This window comes from Rhamphochromis sp. 'chilingali', assembly GCF_963969265.1.
Source record: "Rhamphochromis sp. 'chilingali' genome assembly, chromosome: 19".
Lineage (NCBI taxonomy): Eukaryota > Metazoa > Chordata > Actinopteri > Cichliformes > Cichlidae > Rhamphochromis > Rhamphochromis sp. 'chilingali'.
In genome coordinates, this window is record NC_137946.1 from 10838853 (window position 1) to 10866570 (window position 27718).

Sequence of the window (27718 nt, forward strand, 5' to 3'; positions counted from 1 at the left end):
AGTTTACAGAGGTCTGATAACAGTGGATGCATTGCAACTCAAAGAAGATCCGATCCACATTATCACAGCAGAGTAGGAAGATCTCATTCCGTACAGACGGTCTTTCGTATACAAAACAAAGAGTCATGTAAAAAACAGAAAAACAACAACAACGGGCACTCCAACATGATGAAGACGGTAGAAAAATATAGACCTTTTCTTAAAGTCACTTAAATCCAAAAAAGTTTCAGGATAACTTCTTAAAGTTTTATTCAAACTGCTTAACCTGAAGGCATTTTGGTTTTAGAAAATTGTATCAGGGGATTTTTTTTAAATTACTAGTTAAAAAATATGGAAGAAGCAACAACTAGGATTTGGTTAACATATTGTAAAATTAATTTAAAAGCTTTGAATTTTGTGAATTTGTCTGCAAATCTGGATTTATTTGGGTCGTAGCTTCCACCTGTAACCTGACATATTGTCACATTGTGGTCAGCTATGAGATTATTAAGAAACATGTTCCAAATCCTTGAACTTTACAGTCATTGGCAAGTCTGCACTACCACTTCTTTCTTCTGTCTTTAAAGGACTAAGAGGCGAGAGCACAGCCTACGACAGCTGGGAGGCTACAGCCCCCCTGCGATTCAGGATAAACAGAATGGTTGGATTAATGGAAAACAAGCACAAATGTCCCCTATTTGTAGACCTTTCTTTGACGGACTGAGTCTTTATTTCTGTGCCTGTTAAACTGAGGCTGGGAAGAGTACTCCACATACTGTATGTCACATATGATATCAGACTAGAAAATGTATAAACTAATTTTCTACCTTAGCAGATTTCAAAACAGCAGCTCTAATCAGTTCACAGATGAGTTATGCCTCATTTAAAGCCTCACATTAATGCTACAGACAGACCACCACTGCACAACCCAAATTACTGCAACCATGTGCAATGAATTTGCGATCTTGTCTTTGAAATTGTTGCTCTGGAAACGACAACCCGATATGCAACCACTCGCAGTCAGCTGTCTTTAAAATGACTTTGGCCCAATGCGAAGAAGCAGTGAGACAGAGGTAGTCTGCTATCGGTCTGGTATCGGCATGCAGTCTGTTTGTGATAATACATGACTAACTGTAAAAAATCAGTAAGAAGTCAAAGCCTGCTGCAGTCTCGACATAACCATAGACGACTTCCATTCAGAGTTCAGTCAGAATCTCTGAAATAGATCTATTTATTCTGAAATAGTGACATAGCTGCTGCAGGAACAGCAATTTTACTGCAAAATGATACAGGAATTCAGCACTGTTGCTTTTCTGTAGGAAAACGGCCAGAATCCAACCAGCAGACAACAAGTTGATTCGAGTCCTATTGCAAAGAGATGCATCACAGACAGGTTTCTCTCATCGACGCAGACTGACTATAATTGAATGCAACATGATGGCAATCAATGTGACTGAGAGTGATTGCAGTCAGTTCAAACTGGACTGCAACTGTTTAGAGACAGGCTGCCTGGCGGGAGGCAACCTGTCTCTAAACAGTTGCAGTCAGTTGGGTGCAATTTCCTTGTGATTCAAAGTGGTTGCCTAGAGGTTTATTTATTAGGCAACCACTTTTATTAGCAACTAGTTTGTAAGCAACTTAAGGGGAAGTCAGGTAACTATACTTTGCAATGAGATCGTTTTCAAACGCAAGTCTCATTGTTTTAGTATGTTACACCTTAAACCTGAATAGGATTTACATTTGGACTAATTCACAGTGAAACAAATGCCCTTTTCTAATCAAACCAAAGCCTTCATAATGAAAGAGAATGCATAGTCATGACGCGCACGAGGAAGAAATTCAGTATGGAAAGCAAGGCGAAAGAACAGGGGCTAACAACCTTAGCATCAGCTAAAAACCTCCAACTTGTTCACAAAGGTATGAAAATATTAAAGTATATTTGTCTCGAGGACTTGTAAAGTAGTAAAGTTCATGAAAAAAATAACTTCAGCCCCGTTCTGGCGATCCCATTTATGGAACGACGCCTAGGTCGCAATTAAAAAACGGTACAAAATAAAAGCATCTATTTTTCGCATTGCTGTTTAGAAAAACAAAAACAACACAAATTCCCCACAAACACAGAAATAAAACAATTTAGCTCACAGTTTCCAACCAGATAGGCTACGCTAACATTAAACAAATGTTAATGTTATATCAAACTATTGTGTGCTCTTTAATTTGAAAAAATATTGGGCCACGCCCCCTAACAGGACAAATCCATGCTTAAAAAAAACATCTCTCTTATAAAGTAACCACAAAAGAAACAACGCACACTGCACAGTGTCATCGTAGCAGAAAAACCTTTAAATATTTTTTGAAATCATAGAGTGTAAAAAAAAGGTGTTGCGCTCTCATTCCCACTTTCATTACAAGCTTCTTTTAGTGTATTAACCTGCATAATAAGTGTAATGTTCAATACTGCACTGCTATTCTTTTCTACTACACAGGCTGCTTCACTCAAATAAAAACTGCCATTACCAGCATCAAGCTCTGTTTGTCACGTTTTGTGATACGTTTCCCTCCTGGCTCCATAATGCTCTATTGTACAGTGTTTAAATTAGTAAAAAACAACAACAACAAAAAGAAAAATGTTAATATGAACCAAAAACACTGTTTGAGGTCTGCATGACAAATTCTTCTCATCTTTGTGACAATTCAGTTGGTGATACTAAAACAAACGCACGGGAAATAAAGTGCATCGAAATGACCTCTGTGTTGCTACATATGGTGGAAGCATCCAAGCGGTTCAGTGGAAGCAGTATTAAAGTCCCTCCTTTCCATTTCTGCATGCATTTATGATTCATGGCAACAGAGTCAGTATCTTCCAATGTGTTACTGTGACTGTAAACAATGGGAATGGAAAGGAAGAGGCATTAGACGAAAAAGAAAAACGTGTTGAGATATCTGAGTGATGTTAGATATATACAAAATATTGGCACATTATCTTAAAAACAAGACGCTGGATGGAGATCAAGTTGTCTAAGAACGACTACTTAAACAACTGAACCGTCCAGTCTTTTGTCTCACAGTATGAAAAGTGCACTAACTGCCAAACACAACAGCATTTTCCAGTCCTCCCTTCATGCCTCATCAATGCCACTTCAGTCCTGCTCTCTCTTTCACCTGCGCTAACTCCCTCCATACACTCGCGACCCCTGACCTTTCTCACACCTGCGTCTCCACACCGTTAAGCTTAGGCATCAAGATGCGAGGAGTCACCCCAGAGTTGAGGTCCCTCTCGAACTCCAAAAGCTGGCCCATGAAGTTGAGATTCGGCGACACCACAGGACGGCGGCTCCGCACGTATTTGTAGGCATCTGTCATTGTCATGAGGGTGTGCTTCATAAGGTAGGCGATGACAATGGTTGCAGAACGGGACACGCCTGCCTGGCAGTGTACCAGCACTCCCTGTCCACTCTGATATGCCTCCTCTGTGGATGAGAGCAACAAAACGGATGAGCTCAGTTTTCATTCAAGAAGTAAAAAAATGACCTAACACTGCATCAGTTTTTTTCTAAACACAAGTAACACACATTTAGCAACATGTACATCATCAGCACTTGCTTTTAATAATTCATTTCATTTGTAACTTTAAAGAAAAAGTTTTACCAGCTATTAAATAAACTTGCAGATGAATCACAGAGTGCATGGCACAGAGTCAGCAATTCACTTCATAGACACTAACACAATAGCTTTTAAAGGAAACAAAGGAACTAACGATCACATTGCAAGTCACTGCCTTTCCTCTCTCTTTCAGTACAAAAAGTAAAAGCAGGTTACCAGGCAACAGTTATCGCAGACTACTGACTTCAGTAGTCTCCTGACTCCTGAAGTCACAGCAAGGAGTAATAAAGCATCCCGCAAACACTGACACTGAGTAACCACTGTTTGAACATTAGCTCATCATTGAAAAATAAAAGTGACAGTAACAGCTATCTGCTCGACGTCTTAATAAACATATGCTCGATGTCATTCCTATATCTTCTGGTAAGGGGAAGCTTGTTAACCTTAATTTTGCTACACTATCCTTTTATCAACAAGACCAACTGCGGGTCCTACCTGCATACCATGCATCACTAATTGAGCTCACTAGCTGTCGCAGTAATGAGACAGAGGCTTGTTTTTGTATTTGAAGAGCAGTGGGACCGTGACAGTTGAAATGCTGGTACAAATAAGTTCACCAGTTCAGACCAGTGTCCTCCTAGAAGTATGCCACTTGGAAGTCATTCAGGCACTTATTTGGACAAATTGATGTATTACCTTAATTAGTTTTAATTTCATTGTTCCTAGTACATAAAAACTACATTTATAGAATCAACAGTGAAATCTACTAAAACACTCTAAAAGGTTTGCTGACTAGGACACAAAATTTTATTTTAAAAATTAGAATTTTTCTTCTTCCAGACTTCTACGTCTTCTTTGGCCCCTCTCTCTTTCAAATAAAGTTTCTTAATAAAACAGGATTATCACCGCCTTGCTAAATGCTTGTTAACACAATAATCACATGGCAGAAGACCACACCAGATGCCAACTGGAGCTACAATCCACATGGGCTCATCAAAATAAGCCAAAAGAAGATTGCTGAAGTGTTATGCTACATTTTATCGATAGTTCATATTGCTGGTGGTGTCGTAATGGTGTGGGGGGTAAATTCTTGGCACGCTTGGCCCCCTTAGTACCAACTGAGCATTGTTTAAAGTTCTGGACCGTTCTAAGGCAAACGGGGTCCCAGCAAGGTTCACCTAATAAGGTGACTGATCAGTGTATTTAAGATGCTATGTGGGTGCCTGCACACACATGTGCTTATTCAAAACAATATTAGAAGAGAGGGCATGACTCGGGGAAATATTGGTTATAGATGCCCACTCTGGTCATCTGTGTCATAATCATATCGTGGTTTTTAGATTGGCCCAGATTGACATTTTTTGTCTAGATTTGCTTCTCAATAATGTTTCTTGGTTAATGAAGTAATTTGATGCTTCTTCATGCCCAAATGCAATGCATTCTGTACATAACACATAAATTAGCACAGTTAAAAATTAGCATTGCTCTGATGTTAGCATGCTAGCTTCCACTCACAACAAAATTGCTAATTCTTGGCAGTAGGTTTACCATTTCAGTGCTGACACAGCTACTAGTTAGCACCTAAGCTGACATTTTTGGTAAAAGCCCTTTTTACATCTGAAAGATAGCTAAGATAGCATGTACTACGTCTGTCTCTACGTAATGCAGAAACTGATATCAAGCTTCTATATAAATGCTGGTAGGTCCACAAACAAGCTAAGCCTCCCATTATTTGGATTAGTATTTAAAATGTAATTACTAGTGGTGTCAGCGTTTATCTCGTTAAAATGACGTTAACGCCAAACCGCGCTAACACGTTGACGCTGTGTAGCCCTCGCACGGGGCGATTCACGTTAACTCGCTAAAGGAGATTTGCCGCATTAATGTGGTTATGGTGTTAACATCATTTTAGCGAGATTAACGCTGACAGCACTAGTAATTACTAAAGTAGAACTTTTAACCCCTTATTACTAGGGGTGCAACAATACACAAAATTCACGGTTCGGTTCGATACTTTGGTGTCATGGTTCGATATTTTTCCGATACAAAAAAAAATGCTCATGCCTTTTTAATTTGTCATTTATTAAATTTTCACGGCACATTCCGCACCACATCTCTGTGCGTTCATCATTTGTTTGAAGCCAGCTCACCTCCTGCAACTACTTTTCCGAGAATACGTGCTTCTTTTGTGGTTCGGACTCCTTCTGACATTTCTTTGGAGGTGGAGGAACATCACAGTAATTGATTAAAGGAGCTTGCTTCTTCGACATCTTTAAGAGTTCTAAACAAATGTCTGTCCTCCTCCTGAAAATCTTATGTATGCAAACACGCGTTGCAACTTCTTATCTTGTGCCCGTTTTTTATTTTGACAGCGAATGCGCACCTGCGGACCACTTATGTGCAGCCCTGGTTATTTCGCTTGTCATATTGCAGCCACAGAAATTCTTTTGTCCATGAAACCATAAAGCTGAACTTTCTTTTTGCCTTATAGTCTGATTTGTCATAACTTTTCCGTTTTGTGGTAAGCTTTTCTTTGGCTGTCACTTCTTCACCCTGACCTGTCTTATTTGGCTCAGCAGAACTAAAATATTGTGGCGAGCTCAGACAAGGAGGAGACGGAGGTATCGTTTGGTCTTGCTTCCCGTGAGCTAGCCAGGGAGCACAGCCGTTTATTAACATCTGCAGAAGAACACTGCCGCTAGCTAACTGCTCAGCGCGGCAACAGCACAGCAACGAAGGACCCCGGAAGGACACACCATCGCAGCGAGAGGGCGTCACCCGTCACTATGGCAACATAAACAAAACATAACTGTACAAACAGAACCCCGAACAGCCCTGGGGCCCGTTCTTCGTACGTCGCTTACTACATCCAAGATCAAATGACACATCCAAGATCAAATCATCGCGCTAACCGTGAGCTCGCTAATCCGGTTCCCCGAACACACCTGCTGTTGACGATTACTACAGCTGGACGCAGGAATGTGACATCACTGGGTGTCGTAAAAGGGGCTACGCATCGATAGTAGAAACATTGATCGGCAACCCGCTGATTGGTCGGCGAAAATGTCCAAGGGGCGTGCTCGGTATTTTCCGGCAGCAGAGCAAGAACTCATGAGTGAGGGATTTCAGGAGTTTCAGAGTTTAATTAAAACGCAAGAGAACACTGCAAAGGCTGCAAAAGCAAGGAGAGAGGGCTGGCAGAAAGTTGCTGACAAATCAAACTCGTAGGTAATTTAATAATAATAATAATAATGGATTGGGTTTATATAGCGCTTTCCAAGGCACCCAAAGTGCTTTACGATACCACTATTCATTCACTCCCACATTCACACACTGGTGGAGGCAGCTACGGTTGTAGCCAGGCTGCCATATCGCGCCATCGGCCCCTCTGGCCAACACCAGTAGGCGGTAGGGTAGATCTATCATATGACACTATATTGTCCAATATCATATGGCATTATATTATATTATAATATGTTATATTATATCCCCTTTCACATTAGAGCCACAACAGGACCCACAAGAACATGGGAACAAGTAAAAGTGGAATACAGGAGTATTCTACAGAATGGTAATATTTATCTCTTAGATTGCTTTGCGTCTCTTGGCAAGGTAATACTGGCCTGTAATACTCTGTTAGTTTGTTCATAACAGCAACCAAGAAAAGGGCAGAGGAAAAAAAGACAGGTGGTGGTCCTGCACCCCCTCGTCAACAAGTTGGTTAAGTAAATAATACCCTCACGGGAATATCGATATCTCTCTATGAGCACACTGTCGCGCTGAGCTAAAGGATCCTGTCTGTCCCGCAATATACGCTGAATTCTGAGGACTCTCCTTATCAATCTTGCACCTTCCGCAATGGGTTGGTCGCGTATACGGACAGGACATGGCTGCGACAGGCTTCCCAAATCCACCTTCGCTTTTATAGCCGTGGTCTCTCATCTTGATTACACGAAGTAATTTACAATTACTACTCTGAAATATGAATTACATCTGAAATAATCAAATACATGTAATAGAATGTTAATAGTACATTTCCCTTTTTTAGGAAATGACCTGTATGTATCTGTGTGACATCAATAAAAGGATCAAGTGCTGCATTATCTTTAGTTACATTGATAATATTTATTTATGGTGAAACAGTGGAAAAATATCGCTGTTGCTTTCGTATAAATGAAGCGGACATACCTGCGTGGCCGCGATCTAATCCTGTTTACATAAAGTAAACCTGCTCCCGAGCAGGTTTACGCTTACGGCTCTGTTGCTATGACAGCAAGTCCCGGATGAGCTTCGGGGAACCGACTGATCCAGGATCACGCGAAATCGTCAACAATCTAATCCGGCTAACCTACTTAGCGAGGTACGAAGAACGGGCCCCTGATCCGCTACAATATATATCCTGCTGCTTTTGCACACGCACTCACATAACGCTCATCGATTCTCTGCGCGATCAACCTCTCACATGTTTAAGCTTGTTGCGGGAGATTTCACCTGTCATTTTTGCATAGTAAGCTAACGATTGATAAGACGATGTCAGAGGAATTGGTGCGCAAATTATCATCACTCACCAATCAGTGCTGTCGCTCTCTATACACAGTTCGCCCGATTGCAAAGTGAAACAAGTGAAAGCAAAAAACAAGCGCAAATTCAAACATGATTTCAATATGTCACATACTGACAGTGGCTCATCGATGCCAATGACATAATTACCCAGCTACATTTCCGAAAGAATGCAAAAGCATTGACATATATTTTTCCGTCCTACGATAGCCCGACGGACAGGGCAGAGATAGATTTTGGTAGCCCAACTGGAAAAATCGCTAGCCCCAGGACGTCGGGCAGCCGATTTTGCGAGCCCTGTATCTGATTGAGGAATCACTCATCTTTGGAAAAGAGAGTTTATTACAGAGAAATGGCTCTTTCCAAAATAAAAGCTATACTATACGCTTCTTCTGGGCTATATTCTCAGCAGCATATTAAACATATCAGGTCCCCATAAGGAGAATCATGTGCTAACGGCTGTCTAAATGACTAGGGTAAAGTTTGTAGCATGCGTGCTTGTTGTTTTTGTCTGCTTCCACTTGTCTTTGCACTAGGATGATGTCGGTGTAAATGTGCAGTCATATTTGTTGTGTTCCCACTAGTGCTGTCAGCGTAAATCTCGTTGAAATGACGTTAACGCCACAACACGGCAAATCTCCGTGCCAACACGTTAACGAGCTAACTGCGCTAACACACTAGTTCCCACCCATGTAATTGAGCATTGCATGGCACATCCAACATACTGTTTTACTTTAGTCCATGACTCGCTTACCTTCAGGGTCATACATCACATGAAAACCAAAATAGTTCCAAACGCCAGATCTGAATGAGGGTGGGGGAGGTTCAATTTGCCATGTTGCAAGGAGAGCTTAACTTCTGTCTCGCTAGCTTGCCCTGCGCTCAGTGAATCTGCGTTCGACTACTCCGCCTAGGCTGCACTGTCAAGCGCAGATCCACTGAGCGCTCAACACAGACAGCATCGTCAGAAGGAAAGTTGATAAAATAAATTAAAATTTTATTTTGTATTGTTTGATACATATGCGTACAGAACCGAAAGCACTGTATCGAATGGTTCAATATCGATACGAGTATCGTTGCACCCCTACTTATTACCTAATAAAGTAATCCCACCACAGTGCCCAACACTGCACACATCAATGTACAAGAGGTGGAGCACTCACCAATAAACTCAAAAACCTCCTCGAAGTACTGTCGAAGGTTTTGCTTGCTGTTGTCAGTGGCCGGGATCCTTTTGTAGCGCAGTCCAGAGCTGACGTGGTAGAGAGGCAGGTGTGTGGTCACGTTGACCACGTAGCCGATGTTGAGGCGTAGGAGCAGGTCTAGGTCCTGAGCATCTCTCTCATTTCCCAGATACAGGAAGGGCAGGATGGGACTGACCACAGCGTTCTCCGCATCAGGAGTCATCACAGACTCATCGGAAAGAGAAGCCGGCAAGGAAGAGGAGAGCGGCAGAGAGAGGCGCACTGGGAAATGATAGTGTCGAGAGGTGGTGTTAACTGCGAGTTAACAAGTAGCTGCTACAACAAAGCACCAAATCAAGAGAATACTTAAAAAATCAATACAATGCAACGACAAAAACTAAAGTGAATCTGCAATTCTGTCCCTGATGCAAAAGTGGGTCATATTATTCTGTGTGCATTATTGGTAGATTATAAAAGCAGGTTGCACTAGAACATTAACACTGTCATAAAATGAAGCTAATCAAAAGATTTTTGATCAACAGCTGTGATCAAAACAAGCTGACACCAGCTATTATGACCCAGGTTTACATCACTGACCGCAATGGCCTCAGCACAATTGGATTTTAAGCTGTTCTTACTTCTGTTGTTCTCCTCATCTTGCTCTCTGTTCAGGGAGTTCAAGGCCAGGTGAAGTGACTGAGCCGACGACAGAGTGTGTCCTCCCTCCCTGTCTCTCTGCCAAGGCTTGGGTTTGATTAGCGTAGTGGGGGCGGATGGTGGAGGGGAAAAGGACACAGGTGACGGTGGGGAGGCAGAGCGGGGAGAGGGGGAGGAGGGATATGCTGCGTCTTCGTCATGGTCAGGCCCATCGCTCATTCCCGCATCCTCGGCTTTATTCAAAAGCCTCTTCAGCGAGCTCCGACCGTCGTCGTACTCCGGTCCTGACCTGCAGCCCATAAAATCGAGGGCTGCCATTTTGCCCTGCTGAAGCCGCCTCCGTCCAGCGTGGTCTGTGAGCTGCGTCTGTGCGTACTCCTTGAGGTTTTGACAGTCCAGGAGAACGAGCCCTGTTCCATTACTGCCATTCTGGGTCTGACTCGCACAGGTTTTCGCGACTCCTACACCTCCCCCAGCACAGTGATTTTTTTGAGCTTTAGAGTGGGTCATCTTCTTGGCCAATTCTTCGGGCCAGATGGTGCGCACGCTGTAGTCGTCATCATCGGCTTGATACACAGACATCGGATGAGCTGCTGGAATGCTTCTTCCTGGGGGTTTGCCTCTGCGAGGGTTGTATGTGACCACTATGGGGTCGCTGCTGCAGTAGCTGCAGGTGGAACTGCCCGTTTGGGAAGCTTTGGGGTTGCAGCCTGTGACGCAGCTCTGTATTGCCCGCAGAGGGGCAGAAGAGGACAGCGGGGTGCAGGGAAGACATCCTCCTACAAGTTTTTTGCGAAGAATAGCAGGACTCTCAAAGTTTCCAGCCTCACCAGAGCAGGAGGCACAGCGGAGAGGTTTGAACAGGCCCGCGCGACACTCAGAAGCAGTGCTGTTAGAAGATGAGGTGTTAGAGGTGGAGGCGTTGGAGAGACACCCACCCAGATTTCTCAGGCCCATTTCTTTACCTCCTCTCTTTACTGCTCCAACATTGTGACCACAGGAAAATGAGGTGGAAGTGCTTCCACCACCTCCTTGAAAGCTAGCCGAGTGCCCTTTACACCCTCTGCATCTTACCAACCTCCAGCAGCCACAACTGAATGGGTGCGCGCAGTCGATGGTGCAGGTGTGGTCAGGGCTGGGGAACCCTCCAGCGTGGGAGGAGCAAGGAGAGAGGGGTAAACCATGAAGAAGGTGAGGGCGGTGATCCCTGGGTTGAGAGGCTGGGTGAGGCTGTCTACGTTGCTGAAGAGAGGCTGCGACATAGGTGGGTTGGGAGGAAGGAGATGGGGGGTAGGTGGAGTTTAGGATGGCAGCATGGGGCAAAGGGACAGAGTTGTGGTGGTGGGTCAGACTGTGACTATTTAGGCTTTGATGGACCGGTCCCAGTTTGGTGCTTGTCCTGTGACCTATAGAGGAAAACTCGTGGTCACATCTGTTAAGAAAACCAGTGTTTTCCTTCTCCTTTTCACTCCTAAACTTATGCTGCTGCGCCTGGGCGGGGACAAACTGTAGGACCCCACCAGGGGCTGATGACAGCTGACGAATTCGCTGTGGCCTGTGTTCGACGCCACCTGGCCTCCCTGCAGTTCCGGTTTTTCTCTCACACTGTCCTTGTTCGAACCCTGAAGAGACACATTTCCCTCTGCCACTTTTTATACTCCCGCTACGCCCTAATGAGTTGCTGAATCCTCCGCCTCCTCCACCACCTCTTCCTCCTTTGTCCAATGTCACTCTGATATCAATAGTATGCGTGTGTGAGGGCAGACGCGGGCCGAGAGTTACCGTGCCATTGCTGTGGCAGTGGCTAGGGATGTGTCTGACGGCCGCCGGGAGGACAGGTTGGTCGCCCTTGAATTTCTGCACACGAGAGGACCTGCGCTTGCATTCCAGAGTCAGAGATTTACAGGTGGGTGAATAAAATTGGGACTGAGAAGGATGGAGATGAGCAGGTTGAGCGACTTGTCCATTGGAGGAGGCTGTAAGATGAGAGGAGTGCTGCGGGATAGTCTGTGGGGAAGCCTCGCAAAGGGCTAAATTTTTGGGGCGCTGAATGACCACTATGCGTTCGTCAAGAGGGAGGGGAGGCATCTGGGTTTATGCAAAGCTGTCCAGTGAAAGGGGAAAAAGAGAGATAGAGAAAATAGTCAGGGATTTAGTCTTAGTTCACATATACACTGGAAATGAGGGGCACATTTTACATTCCTTCAGTTTAGATGCAAACAGCACGTGCTCATAAAAGATTATGAACATTGCCTTGCAGCTCCTGAGTTGTATGATGTACACAGATGCAAATGAAAGATTTTTTGTAATTACAGCTTTCAGTGGGTTTTTTTGAAGAGCAAAATTATTTGTGAAATGTAAAGCTCCAAATCCTCAACAATAATGACAACTATTTTCACAACATCAACAGATTTTTAGGTTTTGTATATTTTTGTAAGTCACCTGTAAAGGTGTCTTCCTCGTGACAAACCATGCCAAGAGTCAATACAAAACAACCGACCAACAATCTCTGTTTTGACCTTTATTAACTTGGTGGTATTTCTCTTCATACTTGCTGCAAATGAAAGAGAAATTCTATGAAGTGAAGACCCATAGAGGTGCATGTTTAAGGTGAATGGATATCACAGGAGTAATGACTTTTAAGGAATCCATTTAAACATGCACTGCACAATCTCAGTCTGCTTATACCAGGGCCAGTGGACAGACGCTTTAACCTTCATCTGTATTTATAGGAATCTGACATTCAGTTTGAAACTGCTCCCGGGTAATCCTGTTGGCATTCAACTGTGAGATTCTGAATCCAAAGGTTCAAGAGTGTGTACCTGTTTGCTGTTAGCAGCAAATAATCCTAGCTAATCCTGATAGCAGTGAGGCTTCTTAGCAGCTCTGTTGCAAAAGCTGCATCAAACAAGCTTCAGTAACCTTCATCCCTCTGAGAGGTCCCCAACAAGATGTGTGAACATGAAATAACAGACCATGTTAAAAGCAGCTGAATATACTGCTGAACATAGTATGTTCTGGATGTTAACATTATGTAGCCTTTATTTTGTTTGTATGCTGAAATATGTATGTGGATGCCAAGCTGATTTGGGCACTTAACGTTTTTCAATCTGTTGAATTCGGCACAAAATGTCTTTTTGTATTTCCGTCTCTGCAGTGCATTTTCACTGCGGAACATCCTAGTGACTCACAGTTAGCTAATGGCTCAGTGAGATTCTTCACTTTGTGATTATCTGAGATGAAAGACTTCCTGCCCACAGCCATTAGGCCGTTCACCCTGTCTTTGGTAGCAACTAATTTAACCACATCCTTTGGGCCAATTAAAAACAAGCATTTGTCCAGGCCATGGTATAAACAGAAGGTCACCACGTAGACAACAACACGGCTCAGCTGGAGAGAAAGTTTTCACATCATGACGCAGCAAAAAGAGATGAAGTCAGTGTAATAATAAAACACACATTGAAGTGTCTCTATAGCATTAAACTGTCTGAATGAGTAATGCTTCTAATAACAGGTCGCTGCAGTTACTTCACAATGTCAGAGTTGAAATTTTTACTTTTTTTTGGTACATTCATTATAAACTAGGTCTGCTTTGAAAGGTTAAAATGACATATTATTGTCGTTGAGGTGAAATCCACCCATTGGCACGTATACTCTGTCTGTGATGTTCACTGTGCCGTGAGTTGTTTGGTTGATGGACTGCTTTAATTTCCTTTTTGCCACACTAGCAGACATGGTTGCACTGGTGCCAGGGCTGGTCAGCTGGGAGGATATTAGGATGCTAATGTTCGCGTTGAGCTCTAAACACAGTTTTCTCTGACAAAGAAAATAAAAACTATTCGTTAACTCCTGCCTTTACTTCAGCCATAAAAGGTGTACAGCCTGGTTAACCTTATAGCCGTGGGAGGCTGTTTTAATGTCTGCTTGTTTAATGTTTAATGCTTTGGGATTGAAAATTTGGTATAAACTAGTGAAGTGTGAAAGGGGCAACTGATTTCAGTCACTGAAAATTGATTTCTGGACCTAAGCCTTTTCTGTATGCATCAGTCTCACAAGCCCAGAGCTGTGCAACTGACGTTTGTTAAGAAAAATGTGTATTTTCTGTCCGGTTGGTTTGTTGACAGTTGCCAGATGAAATCTGCTACACCAAAAACCTCCTTGGTTGCTAAACATTTACATGGAAGATGTTGACTTGTCTGCAAACATTCACCAACTGGTTGCCCAGTGGCACTGAAACAATGCAAATCTTCTTCAAAGTTAAAGTTGTGCCTTGCTACTACAAACAGAACCTTTCAACTTTTACTTTGAAGGGAAACAGTATCCATTTCCATTATGTGCCACACTTTTCTGTTTCACTACCACACAGCCAGAAGTTAGTGACTGCAGATAAGTTGGTGCCCTCTATGGGTGTCCATGGCGATTGTGCAAATGAGCAATGATGCAATCTTAAGGAGGTTTCTAATGCAACCCTGTACACCTCGTTCTGACCATTTTCACCTACCAGCAACCATTTGCCGACCAGTTGGAGAAGTCGACCAGTGGTTGCCAGGCGGTTGCTGACCAGTCTCTAGGCCTGTGTCACTGGGGCTCTCATTGTTTTTAGCATTTTTTTGATAAAAGACCTAAATTAATGTTTAATTTGTCATTCTGCCCCTCCACAGCTTTTTATTAGCACTGTTCATGTGTAGAACACCTTTAGGCTAAGCTTTTAGATACTCACTACTTTAATACTTTAATACTTCAAAAATGAATCACAAACTAAGATGGTTTAGAAATGAACCTTTTTGTAGTAAAATAAACCTCACAGGATTATATTAACTTCTAACCATCTTTTGAATGTTGTCATCTCAGACGCCTTCCTAGCTGTAATTTTAATTTTCGGTATTTGATCACACTGACTGCTGCTAACCAGGCACTTGCAGTGGCTGGGTTTCACAGACTGACCCTCGGTGTTTACTTCTTTCAATTTAACCCTCAGCCTAAAAGCATAAAGGCACTCCCTATACTGATCTTTTTATATTAGCAGATCTAGCAAACTAGAAGACCATCAATCCACCTGGTAAATTACATAGAGCTGTTTTTAGAGAGTGATTGTTGAGAGTGGATTTTCTTTTTTAAGCTTACAACTGTGAAGCAACATTCAAAAGTCTCTCAGCACAATGGGAGACTAACAGGTTAAAGTGGGTGCTGGGAGGAACAGATAGCTCGGGACGACACCGGCTGACAGAAACAAAAGAGGGTAGAGATAAAATACAGGGAGGCAGATTATAACGTGACACTATAAACCACAGACTACGGGGAAGGAAGGGACACGTCAAAGTGATCTGGGGATGCCTTCGGTCCCACCACAACACAGTTACCAACCCATAGAGAAAGCAAACCGCGCTCCAGCGTCCCCATGCTTATATCCACGCACAGAGTCTGGTGATGACATCCTCATCTTTTTTTCCTCTTTCAGCCTTGCCTGTGGTGAAGGGGGTGGGTGTTACAATGACCCAGTTTTGTCATGGTGGAAGTCTCTATCACTCTGATTACTTTTCTGTCACATGCTGTAAAGTGCAGGCTGGTTAGTGGCATTTTCACTCAGCTACAGAGAAAAAAGGAAAACACTCAAAGCACACCAGTGATGTTAGGATGTTGTTTCACAGCAAGAACAAAAGACACCACAGCTTTTAAAGTTTCAATTACGAATTCTGCCTAATCTTCTAAATTAAGCCCATTCGGTGCTTCAAAGGCAACATTAAAGATTGATAAAAGATCCTATTTTCACATCTGCCAAGGAGATTGGATGTGATTGGTCTGGTTGGCAGGGTTAGATGGATTTCAGAGGTCAGGTTTGGCCAAAATGGACCAAACCAAAAGGATTTCTCCAGGATTTCTTAAAATTATTTATAACTGTGAGATAGAGCATTTAATTAAAATTGAAATAAGAAAAACTTGATGTTTTCAAGAAAATATCACAAAGTAAGAATGTCCAAGAATTAAAGAGCAGTGGCTCCAAACTTTTTTTAAGCAGTTATATAAAAAAAGTTTAAAGGCCCTAGTTACATTTGAGATGTTCTTTAGTTTTTTATTTCTCTTATTCAAATAACTCCTCAAATTACACAACATTTAACAACATGTAAATGTGTGTATGCAATATGAAACAACAGAAAAAGAGCCATATTTGTGCAGCACAGAAAATCCTGTACTTGGAGGACGGTTAACAAACCCCAGCAGAACAAGTACTTTTTATGCTAATACTTTAAGCACATTGGGTTGTTAGTACGCGAGAATAAAACAAGGGTATGAGAGCTGTTGATAAAACGATTACTGTAAATGTCGGGCTATAAGCCGCTACTTTTTGCACAAGCTTTGAACCCTGCGGCTTTTAGTCAGGTGCGGCTTTTCTATGGATTTTCCATGATTTTTGTGATATCGTAAGACGATTTGTTTTGTTTGTTCCGCTGTTGTACGGCACTACGTTGCCTGGCGGAAGGATCGGGGTTCAAGAGTGGTATGTTAGTCACATGTCCGTCCGCCAGGCAACGTAGTGCCGTACGAAGTAGCGCGAAAAACAAACTTCAAAGTAGCGGTACGCGTTCAGCGGGAGTCGTGGATGATGAGCGGCGATAAACTTGCAAGTTATGCCCAAAAAGCAAGTTATGCCCAACTCCACCGGTGGATTCTGACAGCGTGGAAAAGTGTGAAAACATCCACGATCACCAACGGATTTTGAAGGGCTGGACTGCTGCATGATGGAGAGGAGGACACCGCCACGGCCCTTCTGAGGGTGTTCGACTCTGACACTGACAATGAGGATTTCTTTGGTTTTGAAAGTGACAACGAAGGAGAGAAGAAGAGTGGATGACGAAGCCATCCTGAGCCTGTTTGTATCCGACACTGGAGAAGAGGACTTTGGTGGTTTTAGTGCGTAGGAAGAAGAGAAAGATGGTGGTGAATGACTGACTTTTCTTCTTGTTAAAGCTGTGTCACTGCACCTGAGCCTAAAAGGTAGTCCGAATCTATTTTTCTGGTGTGCTGTAGGCTACTGTTATGTACTACATGTGCAAATATGTACCCATAACTTGTTTTTCAAAATATTAATAAAAGTGATGTCTCCAAACAGCCATCTCTTTCCTGACAATTCCCTTTGTGCATATTCTCTTACATATGATAAGTCAACATTGAAACACCTGCGGCTTTTGGTCAGGTGCGGCTAATGTATGTACAAAACAGGATTTTCCCCTGATTTTAGCTTGTGCGGCTAATATTTAGGTGCGCTTTGTAGTCCGGGAAATACGGTAATCAAATTTGTGTTTAATTAGCTGTGTTTATGTAAAATCACTGCAGTCGGTTGGTCCTAATTAACCTGCTCGTCTAATGGAATCTGATAAAAGTCTGCAAGCTACCTGCTCTGCCAACATGCTGTACATGCCGAGGGCTGACGCATTTCCAGTAATTGTATTTTTTTTTTAAAATAATAGTGAGGGTACAAAGTGTACAGGGTTTGTTTGAAGCCTTTTTAAAAGGGCAAACTCATTGTTTTGTGATCACAGAAACAGGCTTGTTATTTTCAATTTAGGATTTGACAGTTTTTCATTGCTGGCGCCTTGTTAATAGCTGAAGTTGACAGATCCTAGGCTGTCTCTAATTGCATCCAAAACACACACGCACGCACACACGCACACAGATGCACAACAAAGAGCAGTCTGTTATTGCATATTGGCAGAGCATGGGCACAAAAGGGACTGGCTTATCGCTCACTGAGATATTAAAGAAAGTTAGAAAAGAAACCCTTTCAGCATTTTAATGGGCCAAATTAATGTGTTACTAACTCTGACTCTTCACACAACATTTCAATAATGGTAAATAATGCTGTTGTATGTAATACGTAAAGTGTATTAGTCTCATAATTCATATCAGTATGTGCACAAAGCTAACTGTATATTTTCAATATGTTTTGAGCACTTTTCTGAGGATTCTGTATGAAACATTTGACAGCAGGCTACATGAAACTGAATAAACAAGCACCGCAGGATGAATGACACACACACACACACACACACACGCACGCACGCACACACACGCTCATGTGTGAATACTTCAGGAAAAATATCTATACTCTGCTAAGCTTTTAAATCACATTAGCTGCTTCTGAATTAGAGCACATAAAAGTAAAATGATTTGAAATACAAACTTTTGCACTTTAAAAGCAATATTTAAGGGGGGAGGAAAAAAAAAAAAAGAGTGCCACTCAGTTTCTGTTAGTAAGAGCTGCATGATCCTGCGGGGGAGAGCATGACGCCCTCCCTCGGCTCATATTCCACCAGCAGAGCAGAGATAACGGCTTTACAGTCACAGGCGAGAACCAGAAAGAAAAGGTAGACTTCCTAATGTTTTTCCATACGACTGAACTCTCCCACAGCAAAGAAATATCTGCAATAAAATTATAATTTCCTTGAATGAAGCATTAAGTGATTTCCCATGTCAACCAGGCAATTTTAAAGAAATCCAACAATTTTTTTTCGAGAACAAAAGAAGTGCATCCTGATATGCATTACACAATAAGGCCCTCATATGCATGACAGGAGGACAGTGTAAAGCTTACAGTGGGAGGGCCATCGCTGCATAACCCCACAGTGATCAGTCGCAGTGCTGATTTAGGCAGTGTGGTCCATTTCCAGCTGCAGAGGCATTGCAGTGAGTGTTTTTGGAGACAAGCTGTTGAGGGGAGGGAGCTGGTGTTTTTTGGGAGCAGATGGTTGTCTGGTTTTGCAAGATTGATAGCGATATTTCTGCTCTCTCTCACCCCACCCCCGTTTTAAGTAGCTACTTCATCACAATGCACCTTACAGCAAACACAGAGCAGACAGCAGCAGAGCAAACACCACTTTGAGGATGCTCAATAACTCTAAATGGGTTGATTTAAAGAATCTCTTCCACTGCATGTGTTTTTTTTGTCATGCTTCTTTTTTTTATATATAACAGTAAGGGTTCTTGAGCATGAGGATGGCAGGAAACTTTGTCATCTTGAGTCACTTGTTTCCAGAGGCTGATGAACAGGCTGTTTCTGTCAGAGGACGATCCACATTTCCACATTTTTGCTTGTGTTGAGCTGACAGTGGGCACAAAATGACAAGAGGCGGTCTGCTGCTCTCTTTGCTCTTCCGCACACATAAGCAAACGGACAGATGGAAAGAAAGAGTTATGGGCACTGGACACAAGCTGGTGTGAAAGTTAGTTAACAGATTTCTGTAGTGTAAAGTGTCAAATGTAAAGGAAATGTGTTGATTCAAATTATTGATGGATGCTCACTAATAACATATAATAATAAAATGAATAAAGTAAGCTCTTTATGCCTATGTATTACCGTTTGGTGAAAATTATGTCATCATGTAATGTTATGACGCTGGATGACTCCCATTTAAAATCATGAAGCAATGCAAGAGCAGGACTATATGTTCTGCACTTTAAAAAATGTATTCTTTTCCTTTCTTGCTGGAAGTAACACAAGGAGATCAATACCACTCTCAGTTTAATGGAATGTTCGCTGCAGGACTAGTTCTTCCTTGAGACTTGTTGTCCTCAAATTTAGAGTAACAATACTTCAGTGGTGACTGTTTCTGTTTTGGAAATGGCCCTACATGCAGTTCCCCTTAAAAGGTTCTCCCTCACTTTTGCACAGCTTGAACAAATTAATGAATTACATATTAAGCTTTAAAGGTAAGTGCATGAACATTCAGTAGCTGCTAACCAGCTGGCAGTCTTTTGCGGGAGAGAGGGAAAAAAATCGATACAGCAGAGTATCACGATATTTTGATATTGTAGCAATACATTGAAACCAAGTATTTTAACAAGAGGGCTCATCTCATGCACCAGCACCCTGAGATAACATTGGCTGACCAATGAGTCTTTGTCAGTGAGCACAACTCGAGTTGACTCAACCTAACTGGCTGCCAGCTGGTTGTATTCTGGTTACACTGCTGTAGAACAGTAAGGTTGTTGAGGTCAAATGTAATAGTTAAATGTGAATTTCTGTCTTTGTTGACAGCAACACATCAAAAATTGATCACTTTTAATTGTTATATTATAATAAACAGATTGTATATAACTTCAAAACTTACCCTAGAGACTGATTAATGGGAGTGTGCTTGTCAGTCTCATCAATCTACCCCCCCCATAAGTAACTGATGGGATATAACTTTGGATAAAATACATATTGTCAAAACTTAACTTTGAAGATTGTGATTTGTAGCTGAAAAAAAGGTGATAAATCAAAATATACACTACTGCAATGCTAAACACATTGCAAAATCGCAATATTATCTTATTGTGAGTGAAGTATTGTGATAGCATCATAGCGTCTGGTGAGTCTCTGAACTCTAATGGTAGCTGGTGGAGTTGCAACCTGCTCAGTCAGCCTGCAAAATCTGCCCCTCTTTGCAAAAAAGTGCAGACTAATCCTTTAAAATTCTAGCTTAAAATAAAAGCTAATTTTTTTTCTACATATATGACTTAGTGATTTTAGTGGCTTAGTGAATTAGACCAATTACTCTATGTACCTCTATGTCTTCATTAAAGAGTAAACAGAGCAAGTTTCCTTTACTTGCATGGATGTTGATGGCAGAGAATAATGCACCAATCATCAGGACCTGTCAGGACTTAAACACTCGAGCGTGACTTGGCGTTAAGCTTCAACAAGCCAAGCAGCAGAAAACTCCTCCTCTGTTGTACTGCTAAACACTGATAATACACTTGGCTGACCACCAAAGCATTATGGGAAACATCCAGTCCAGAAGCAGCCAAGTACCAAGCGCACAAAATTTGTTCTACATGTAAGCAAAACACATACTCTGCCCATCATCATTGGGTGCCTTGACAGTGGAGTCACGGCAGTATGTAGTCCCCCCTTCAACACGCCCCAGGGTAGAAATGTTAATTGTGACAGCAGTGGGTTGCAGATAGGAAAAGGGAGCAGGGAGCGAGGCTCCGCCTGCCCATCTTAAGTATGATATGAATGATAATGACTAATAAAGCACCCAGCACAAATAGCTGGTTGCCAAAGTGGGTCAGAATCAGATGTGAATAACATTTTGACACAGAAACAAGTAGGTTAATGTGTCAGTGTCAGGTGTTATTGACCGACTGAGGTATGATTGTGTATTACATATTACATAGTAATTAATTACACTACTCTATGTATTAGTAAATTAAGTTTTGGCTGTTCTAGGTGTACACTCAGCTTTAACATCATTTTTAAGACGTGTGAAACTCGTTCACGCACTATAAATGTTTTTCGGACTCACCTATGCTTAATGTGAATGTGACCGTTCACAGCGACTGTGTTTCGTAGGACAAATTTCTGGCAATTATTTCTTTGGAGCAAACTCGATTTTCAAATTTTTCTAATGCAAATAAACAATATTGACCAATCAGAATCCTGCAATTGGCAACAAAACGTGCACCGTTACTGAATATACAATCTGACTATCTCTGAAAGTATTTCTCTACCACCTCAGATGTGAGCTCAAACTGCCCCACTGAAATCCTGAAATATGTATGAAAGCCGGCGTGATACAGCTTCAACTCCTGAATCAAACCATGAAATTCTCCCTTCTGTTGCCTTATTGTGAGAACCCAGAATCTCATTTTCTTCCTTTTCTTGTATAGAAACATCAGGAACAGCTCACCATCGCTCCTTGTCGACTCAGTTTTTTCGTAGTAAACTTTACCGTCACGTTCTTGTCCTTTTGTGCAAGAAAATTAACATCTACAACACTGTTTTACATTAATGTGTGTCAGAAAAAAAGGGATTGGATTGCAGTAGTATATTATTTGTAACAAAGCTTTGGAAGCGCATTTAAAACAGCATAAATAATGCGTTATCAACGTCAGGCTTTTCTGTAATGACATCAAGTGACAACTACTGACACCTCAGACTAAGTGAAGTTAGACAAGATAAAGAAACTAGTTTTTAAAAAAGTTTGGTTATTGTGTGCGTAAGAACGGCACAGAGATGTGCGCAAGTCATTGTGAGTCACACTCTAATCAGACCTTAGTCGCACATCTAATGATGCATTCACTTGAGACAAAGGAAATGTCTGGCAACTCACTTGTATGTGATGACTTCGTTGTGACTCAGATGCCCAAATCAGAGTATTTTGCCAACAAAGGCATGATAATGTTACAATAATGACACACGAGGATCGTTTACGGCCATTCTTAAATATCCAACATCTCAAATAAAACGCCCTGCTGTTTGGCTCAAAAGGCATTTATGCTCTCTGCTGGTGTGCGTTAGTTCTTTGCATGCTTTAATTTTTAACAGCAATCGGTCTCAACACAGCTTCCACCACTACGGGCTAGGGAGGCAAAGTCAAAATAATTACATCACCTAATCGCCACAGTCAGCAGACAGAAAGTGATGGAAGCAACAGCACAAGCTGGCCAATCAGTGAGCATTAAGTCAACTCAGTTTATGAACATAGCACATTTAAACACAACAGACGTTGACCAAAGTGCTGCACCGCAAGAAAGATTATCAAAAAGCCATGCAAATAATTTAACAATTAACACCTAGAAAAAGAAGTGATAGGACGTGTGGTGTTATAACCCTCGCACATCTGTGCAGTTCTTCTTCTTCTTCTCCTTTTCTGAATTTAACAAAAATGCCAAATACCAACTACCAACCGAGGAGAAAACCAGTGCTAATCACCGGCTTGTGCTTTTACCTGGGCAGGTTCATCAAAGCACTGGGTCAACTGTTCAAACTCTGAACAGCACAGCTGAATGATTAGCCTCAGCAGGGTGATCAATAAGCCCACAACTGACCGTGTCACATTTAAAGAGCCATATTAACAGGAAAAACGCAGCCCAGGGCACGTTTATGTTTGCAACTGGTTTGCCTCTGTGTTATGACGCTGCAGATGTGCTTTGGTTGTAAAGTCAGGTTAGCGAATCTAGCTAGCACTCTGTTTTGCCTCTCACCGTCGTCTCATCAGCATCACCACAAGCACAAATAAACACTCACGGTCTTCCTCTGGACTCTTGTTCACATGGACATTTTAAAGGCCATTAATTGTCAGTGTATTTTAATTCGTTGCTGTTTATATGCTGTATTCTTAAACCTCGCAAAAAACAATGATGCTGTGGGGTGTAACAGCACAATGAGGAAGGCGTTTAAGCTCTGTGCAGTTTTATCGGAACGCCAAAGAAATGACAATCCTAAAATAGAAATCTAAGAATAGACAGTGACAAAAGGAGCTCAGGAAGAGGTTTTGTGGTTGGTTGGGACTTGAGCCCTCTGTCAGGTAAAGATAAGAAGAGAAATATTCTTTGAATATATAATCTCTGTAAAAAGAACGCCGTCTCAATTACCTTTAAAACTCTTGAAATGTTCTCGTTTCCATCCACCGGATTTCAGCTCACACTGTAACTTTCTGACATGTCGACTCTTACAAACAAAGGTAAAAAAAAAGTCTTAAAGATTAACTGTCAAACAAGATGTAACAACGCGTAGCGAAGCCCTCTGAGTGACTGTGTGTGATCATTTGTTACAAGCCTGATCTAAACCAGTGAAGGGGGAAGGTTTAACTGGCGGGCAGGAAGGCTTTAAATCTAGTTTAAAGACCTCACACACACGAGAACCTTTGGAGGAGCAGAGCAGAAAAGCTCCACTGGGTCCCAAATCATTTTGTCTCTTGCGGGTAACACCGAAACCTTATGCTATTTGACAGAGAGTCGCTCAACTAGAACAGAAAAAAGGAAAAAAAAAAAGTCAACAGCAGCATCTGTTAGTTGCAGCGTGGTAACAACACTCGGTTTCTATTTTTCCCTCATATCCTCGAAAAGAAACCCCCTCCCCTAAGAAAGTATGAGTGTGCATGAAAATAATAATACAGGACACCCCGGGGCTGTCGCGGCATCTCTCTCAGCGCCAAGGCTGGCCGACGGCGTCAACATTTAGAAGGAGGAACGCTTAATGATTTAATCATTACTAACAGTGGGAGCGATTCTGAGGTCATGTTGGGAGGATTCATTTGAGGTCTGGAGCCCTATATGGAGCCGGATCACATGTTTCAGTGTATTATTTCACATTAATCAGACAGGCTGTCATTGGCTGTTTCTTTAAAAAGAAATCAAGGTAATCCTGTGCGTTATTACTCACTTGGCCATATTTAGTGTATGTTTGCCTTTAAATAAACTAGTAATGTTTCAGAACTTCACTTGCATAGCAACCACTTTAGTGTTCGTTTCGCATTGGTAAGACGTCTTGTTATAAATGATTTAGGATCCATGTATGAAAAGCAGTGACTTCCTGTATTTGAGCATGCAGATGACAACACACATTAGTTTTCCTTTTTTTAAATACCAGCTCGTAATCCAAATTAAATCATCTACTTTTAACTGCTTGCCACCAATTCAGTGCTCCCGTTTCAGTCAGTCATACAGTCCAGCAGTCTCTAAACCAACCCTTCATTCATTACCATCATTACCAATACTTCAATGTATATGTTATGTTGTTTTATATTATTTTATTTTACTTCCTTGCACTCTTTCACACTATAGAACGCTCTCTGCTCTCTCACTTGCCCCCATTAGGATAAATAAAGTTATCTGACTCTGAATCGTTCACTTCTCCTCACAGCAGGGTTGCAAATGTGATCAGTTAATCTCCTGTGGCCTATAACACGTCAGAGAGCACGAAAAGTTTTAAACTCAAACATATTCAATTTCCCATGAAACAGAGAAGAACGAGCCAGCTCCACTCTGGAGAAGCTACTGAGTTTGCTGATTCATTTCAGGTAACAATCAAACCCTGTGATCACTTAACAGTCATCCTGACTAGTCTGCTGACTCTGACTTTGGGTGTGACAACAGAAGACCTGTTTGAGGCCTTTGTCCATTTACAGAGGATTATGCACATCCACATGGAGAAAAATGCTACTACGGTACTAAGTGTTTACTCTTCAGTCAACACTAGATTTATATTTAAGATGCCAAGTTATCATTGCCATTTTATATCTTGCCCAGTGATTATTGTTGGATCTGTATGATGCAATGTACCTACTGTACTTTTCCATGAGGAACTTTCTAAGGACACTGAAATACTGCAGACACACACATTATCATTATATATAGTGTGAAAGTAGAACATAGAGAGTGATTTTGGACACCTACGTGGCTGTAACATTGTTTCTATGGTTTCCTGATGTGTGTGCCTTCTGACATTAAACTCAAGCACATAAAGAATATGCATACTCATCACAGGAAAGATGAGGGTGTTAACCTTCATGTCCTTCAAGCTACTACATCACTCTGATGTGATCATTTTTTTTAAGTAATCTCAAGTGATGCTCATGTTCCTGTGTTTTATACATAAGTTGAAAATATTTCAGAGTTAATCAGCTGCTGTTAATCAGTTTAACCACTTTTTAAATGCCACCTTGATGCCTCTTCCCTTGGTTTAATAGATGGAGGTTTTTAGCATTGTCTGACAGAAGCGTTGGACCATCAGCAGAACTGCTCGTGCTTTCACCTGGACAGGTTGACCGAAGCACTGAGTCAACACTGAACAGCAGAGCTGAACGATTATTCTCAGCGGGGTGATCACTAAACCCACAACTGACTGTGTCAGGTTAAAGAGCGATATTAATAGTTACAATGGAGCCTAGGGCAGGTTTACATCTGAAACTGTTTTGTGTCTATGCGATGCCACTGCAGTGATTCTCCTGCAGATTTGTGTCATTGGTAAAGTTAGTGAAGCTGCTAAGCAACCTGCATGCTTCACTCTGACCACAGCCTAACTGTAATCCACCAGCCTCCTGTGTATGGTGGAGGTACAGGTCATCAGTCACTTACATAGGCTGGCATATTTATGTGTGTCTGCACCTTCATCTCTCTGTAAATGGCATCAAAATCTCTGGATCCTGCTATTTAAAACAACAAGCTCTCCTCATCTCATCAGCACCACTACAAGCGAAAATAAACAGTCGCATTCTTCCTCTGCACTCATGTTTACTAAAGGCCAGTAATTGCCAATCTTTTACTTGCTGTTTGTGCAGTCGGTAGATGGCGCACCGTCTAATTTCTCCGTATTTTAATCGCATCACCGTGGCACGGTCTTTTAACCTTTACTATGACGAGAAATGAAGCTAATGCGGGCCCGGGCCAGCAGGCCTGTACCTTCACTTCCTGCCCCTGATGTAGCGTGGACGTGCATAATTAAGAGTTCACGTGTCGTTCTTTGCTTAGCCCCTCCACGGGGCTGCAGTTATTTATCACAATAAATGGCACACGCCGCTTATCACTGCAAACACAGATGACTGATGGCATCCGGCAGCCAGCGCTGAAATGCACGATCATGCTTTGCCTTCTTCTTCTTGTTTCTCTCTCTTGCATTCACATGACTGCACAATGACGGCGTTCAGGAGCAGATCTGTGCTGTGAGATAAACCGTTTGAAAGCAGATGCTGATGGGGGACTATCACAGGTTGCAGGCCGACCGGACCGTGCACTACGACGACTTACTTAATAATAAATTTAAATAAAAGATAACATCACTTACATCAAGAGTGGCAGTCCCGTAGTGTTTTCATCATTTATGCGCAGCGGAATGAGAGCTCCTCATGTCTGCAGTGGCCCGAATAGCACGACCCGATGTGTTGGTATGATCCAGCTGTGTAACACCTTCCCCTGCCTGCTCGTTTGTAGGTGAAGCTTATTAGAAAAAGGAAAATCACAAATAAGAATAATTTCTTTTAAAAAAAACTGCTTTGACTAGACGATGCACAGCTCTGCCGGACTCACAGTAAACAGATAAATTAGGAAATGTCATCAGGGGTGCTTGGCTAACTCAGCTGGCGTCACGTCTGAGCGTGTGTCACTCTGAGCTGCGAAGCGTGTGTGAGGAGACAGTGACGGGGGAGGAGGGCTCTATTGTCTCTACTGCGGATGACATCATCCCAAACCAATGGCTACACGCACGAGAGGAAGGACTCAGGGGCGAGCACGCAGCACGTGCGGGCTGGAGGAGGAGGACGTGAAAAAGTGAGGGGATAATGTAAAGCTGGTGGTGTGCAGTACTGCGAATTTTGGTATCGATCGGATACCAAGTAGTGCCGATACCAATACCGTTACCGATACTTTTGGAGACCTGGAACGTAAATGTCCCTGTCTTTATGGCACTTTGGGTCCACTTCTGTCATTTAAGTTATAAGCTATAAATTAAACAGAAGGACAGACAACACAAAAAGCCACAGAGATATTGCATTTTTGAGGTATGTTTTTTCATTAAAAAAATGTAACACAATTCAGTGGGCTACATACTGAACTTAAGAGGATAGAAACAAAGTATCAATGCTATCTATAGTATCGGTCTGATACCAGTACCAGCACTGATATGGACACTGTGGCTTTTTTGATTGATTTGCCCACTTCTACGTGGAACTCTCTCCAATCAAAACATTTCCCACAATAATTCATTAATTAAGTGATTAAAAATAAAATAAAATCAAAATGAAATGAAATAAATACGTAAAAGCTACATCTGTTTCTTTTGGCAGAGCTGATTACAGGTTTAAGATGAAGACTAAAAATGTTTTCTAGCTCCTGAATGTTGCATATTTTATTCAGAATTTGTTCTTTAGCAGATTTTGTCCTGAAACTGGCAGCACAGGCTCTGTACAGTATATATCCCAAGCTCAGGTTTGAGGGTTGTGCAGTACTGTATAGCCTATTTGCGATTCCCAGGA

General features: G+C 42.0%; 1 protein-coding gene across 1 annotated transcript; it reads right to left on the reverse strand.

Moving 5' to 3' along the window:
• Nucleotides 1-26900, reverse strand: LOC308386491 (uncharacterized protein). Its single transcript, XM_080866070.1, has 5 exons — nt 26775-26900; nt 26533-26684; nt 9965-12087; nt 9306-9608; nt 1-3449 (listed from the first exon to the last, which is right to left on the reverse strand). The coding sequence occupies exons 3-5, from the start codon at nt 12069-12071 to the stop codon at nt 3184-3186; spliced, it is 2676 nt and encodes an 891-aa protein (XP_080722196.1). The 5' UTR covers nt 12072-12087; nt 26533-26684; nt 26775-26900; the 3' UTR covers nt 1-3183.
• Between the last annotated feature and the right edge of the window lie 818 nt (nt 26901-27718).

Coding starts and splice junctions, on each gene's coding strand:
- LOC308386491 (XM_080866070.1), bottom strand. CDS start 12,071: ATGCCTCCCCTCCCTCTTGACGAACGCATAGTGGTCATTCAGCGCCCC. Junction 9,609..9,964: donor AGATGAGGAGAACAACAGAA/GTAAGAACAGCT, acceptor ATCATTTCCCAG/TGCGCCTCTCTCTGCCGCTC. Junction 3,450..9,305: donor GGAGGTTTTTGAGTTTATTG/GTGAGTGCTCCA, acceptor TCTCATCCACAG/AGGAGGCATATCAGAGTGGA.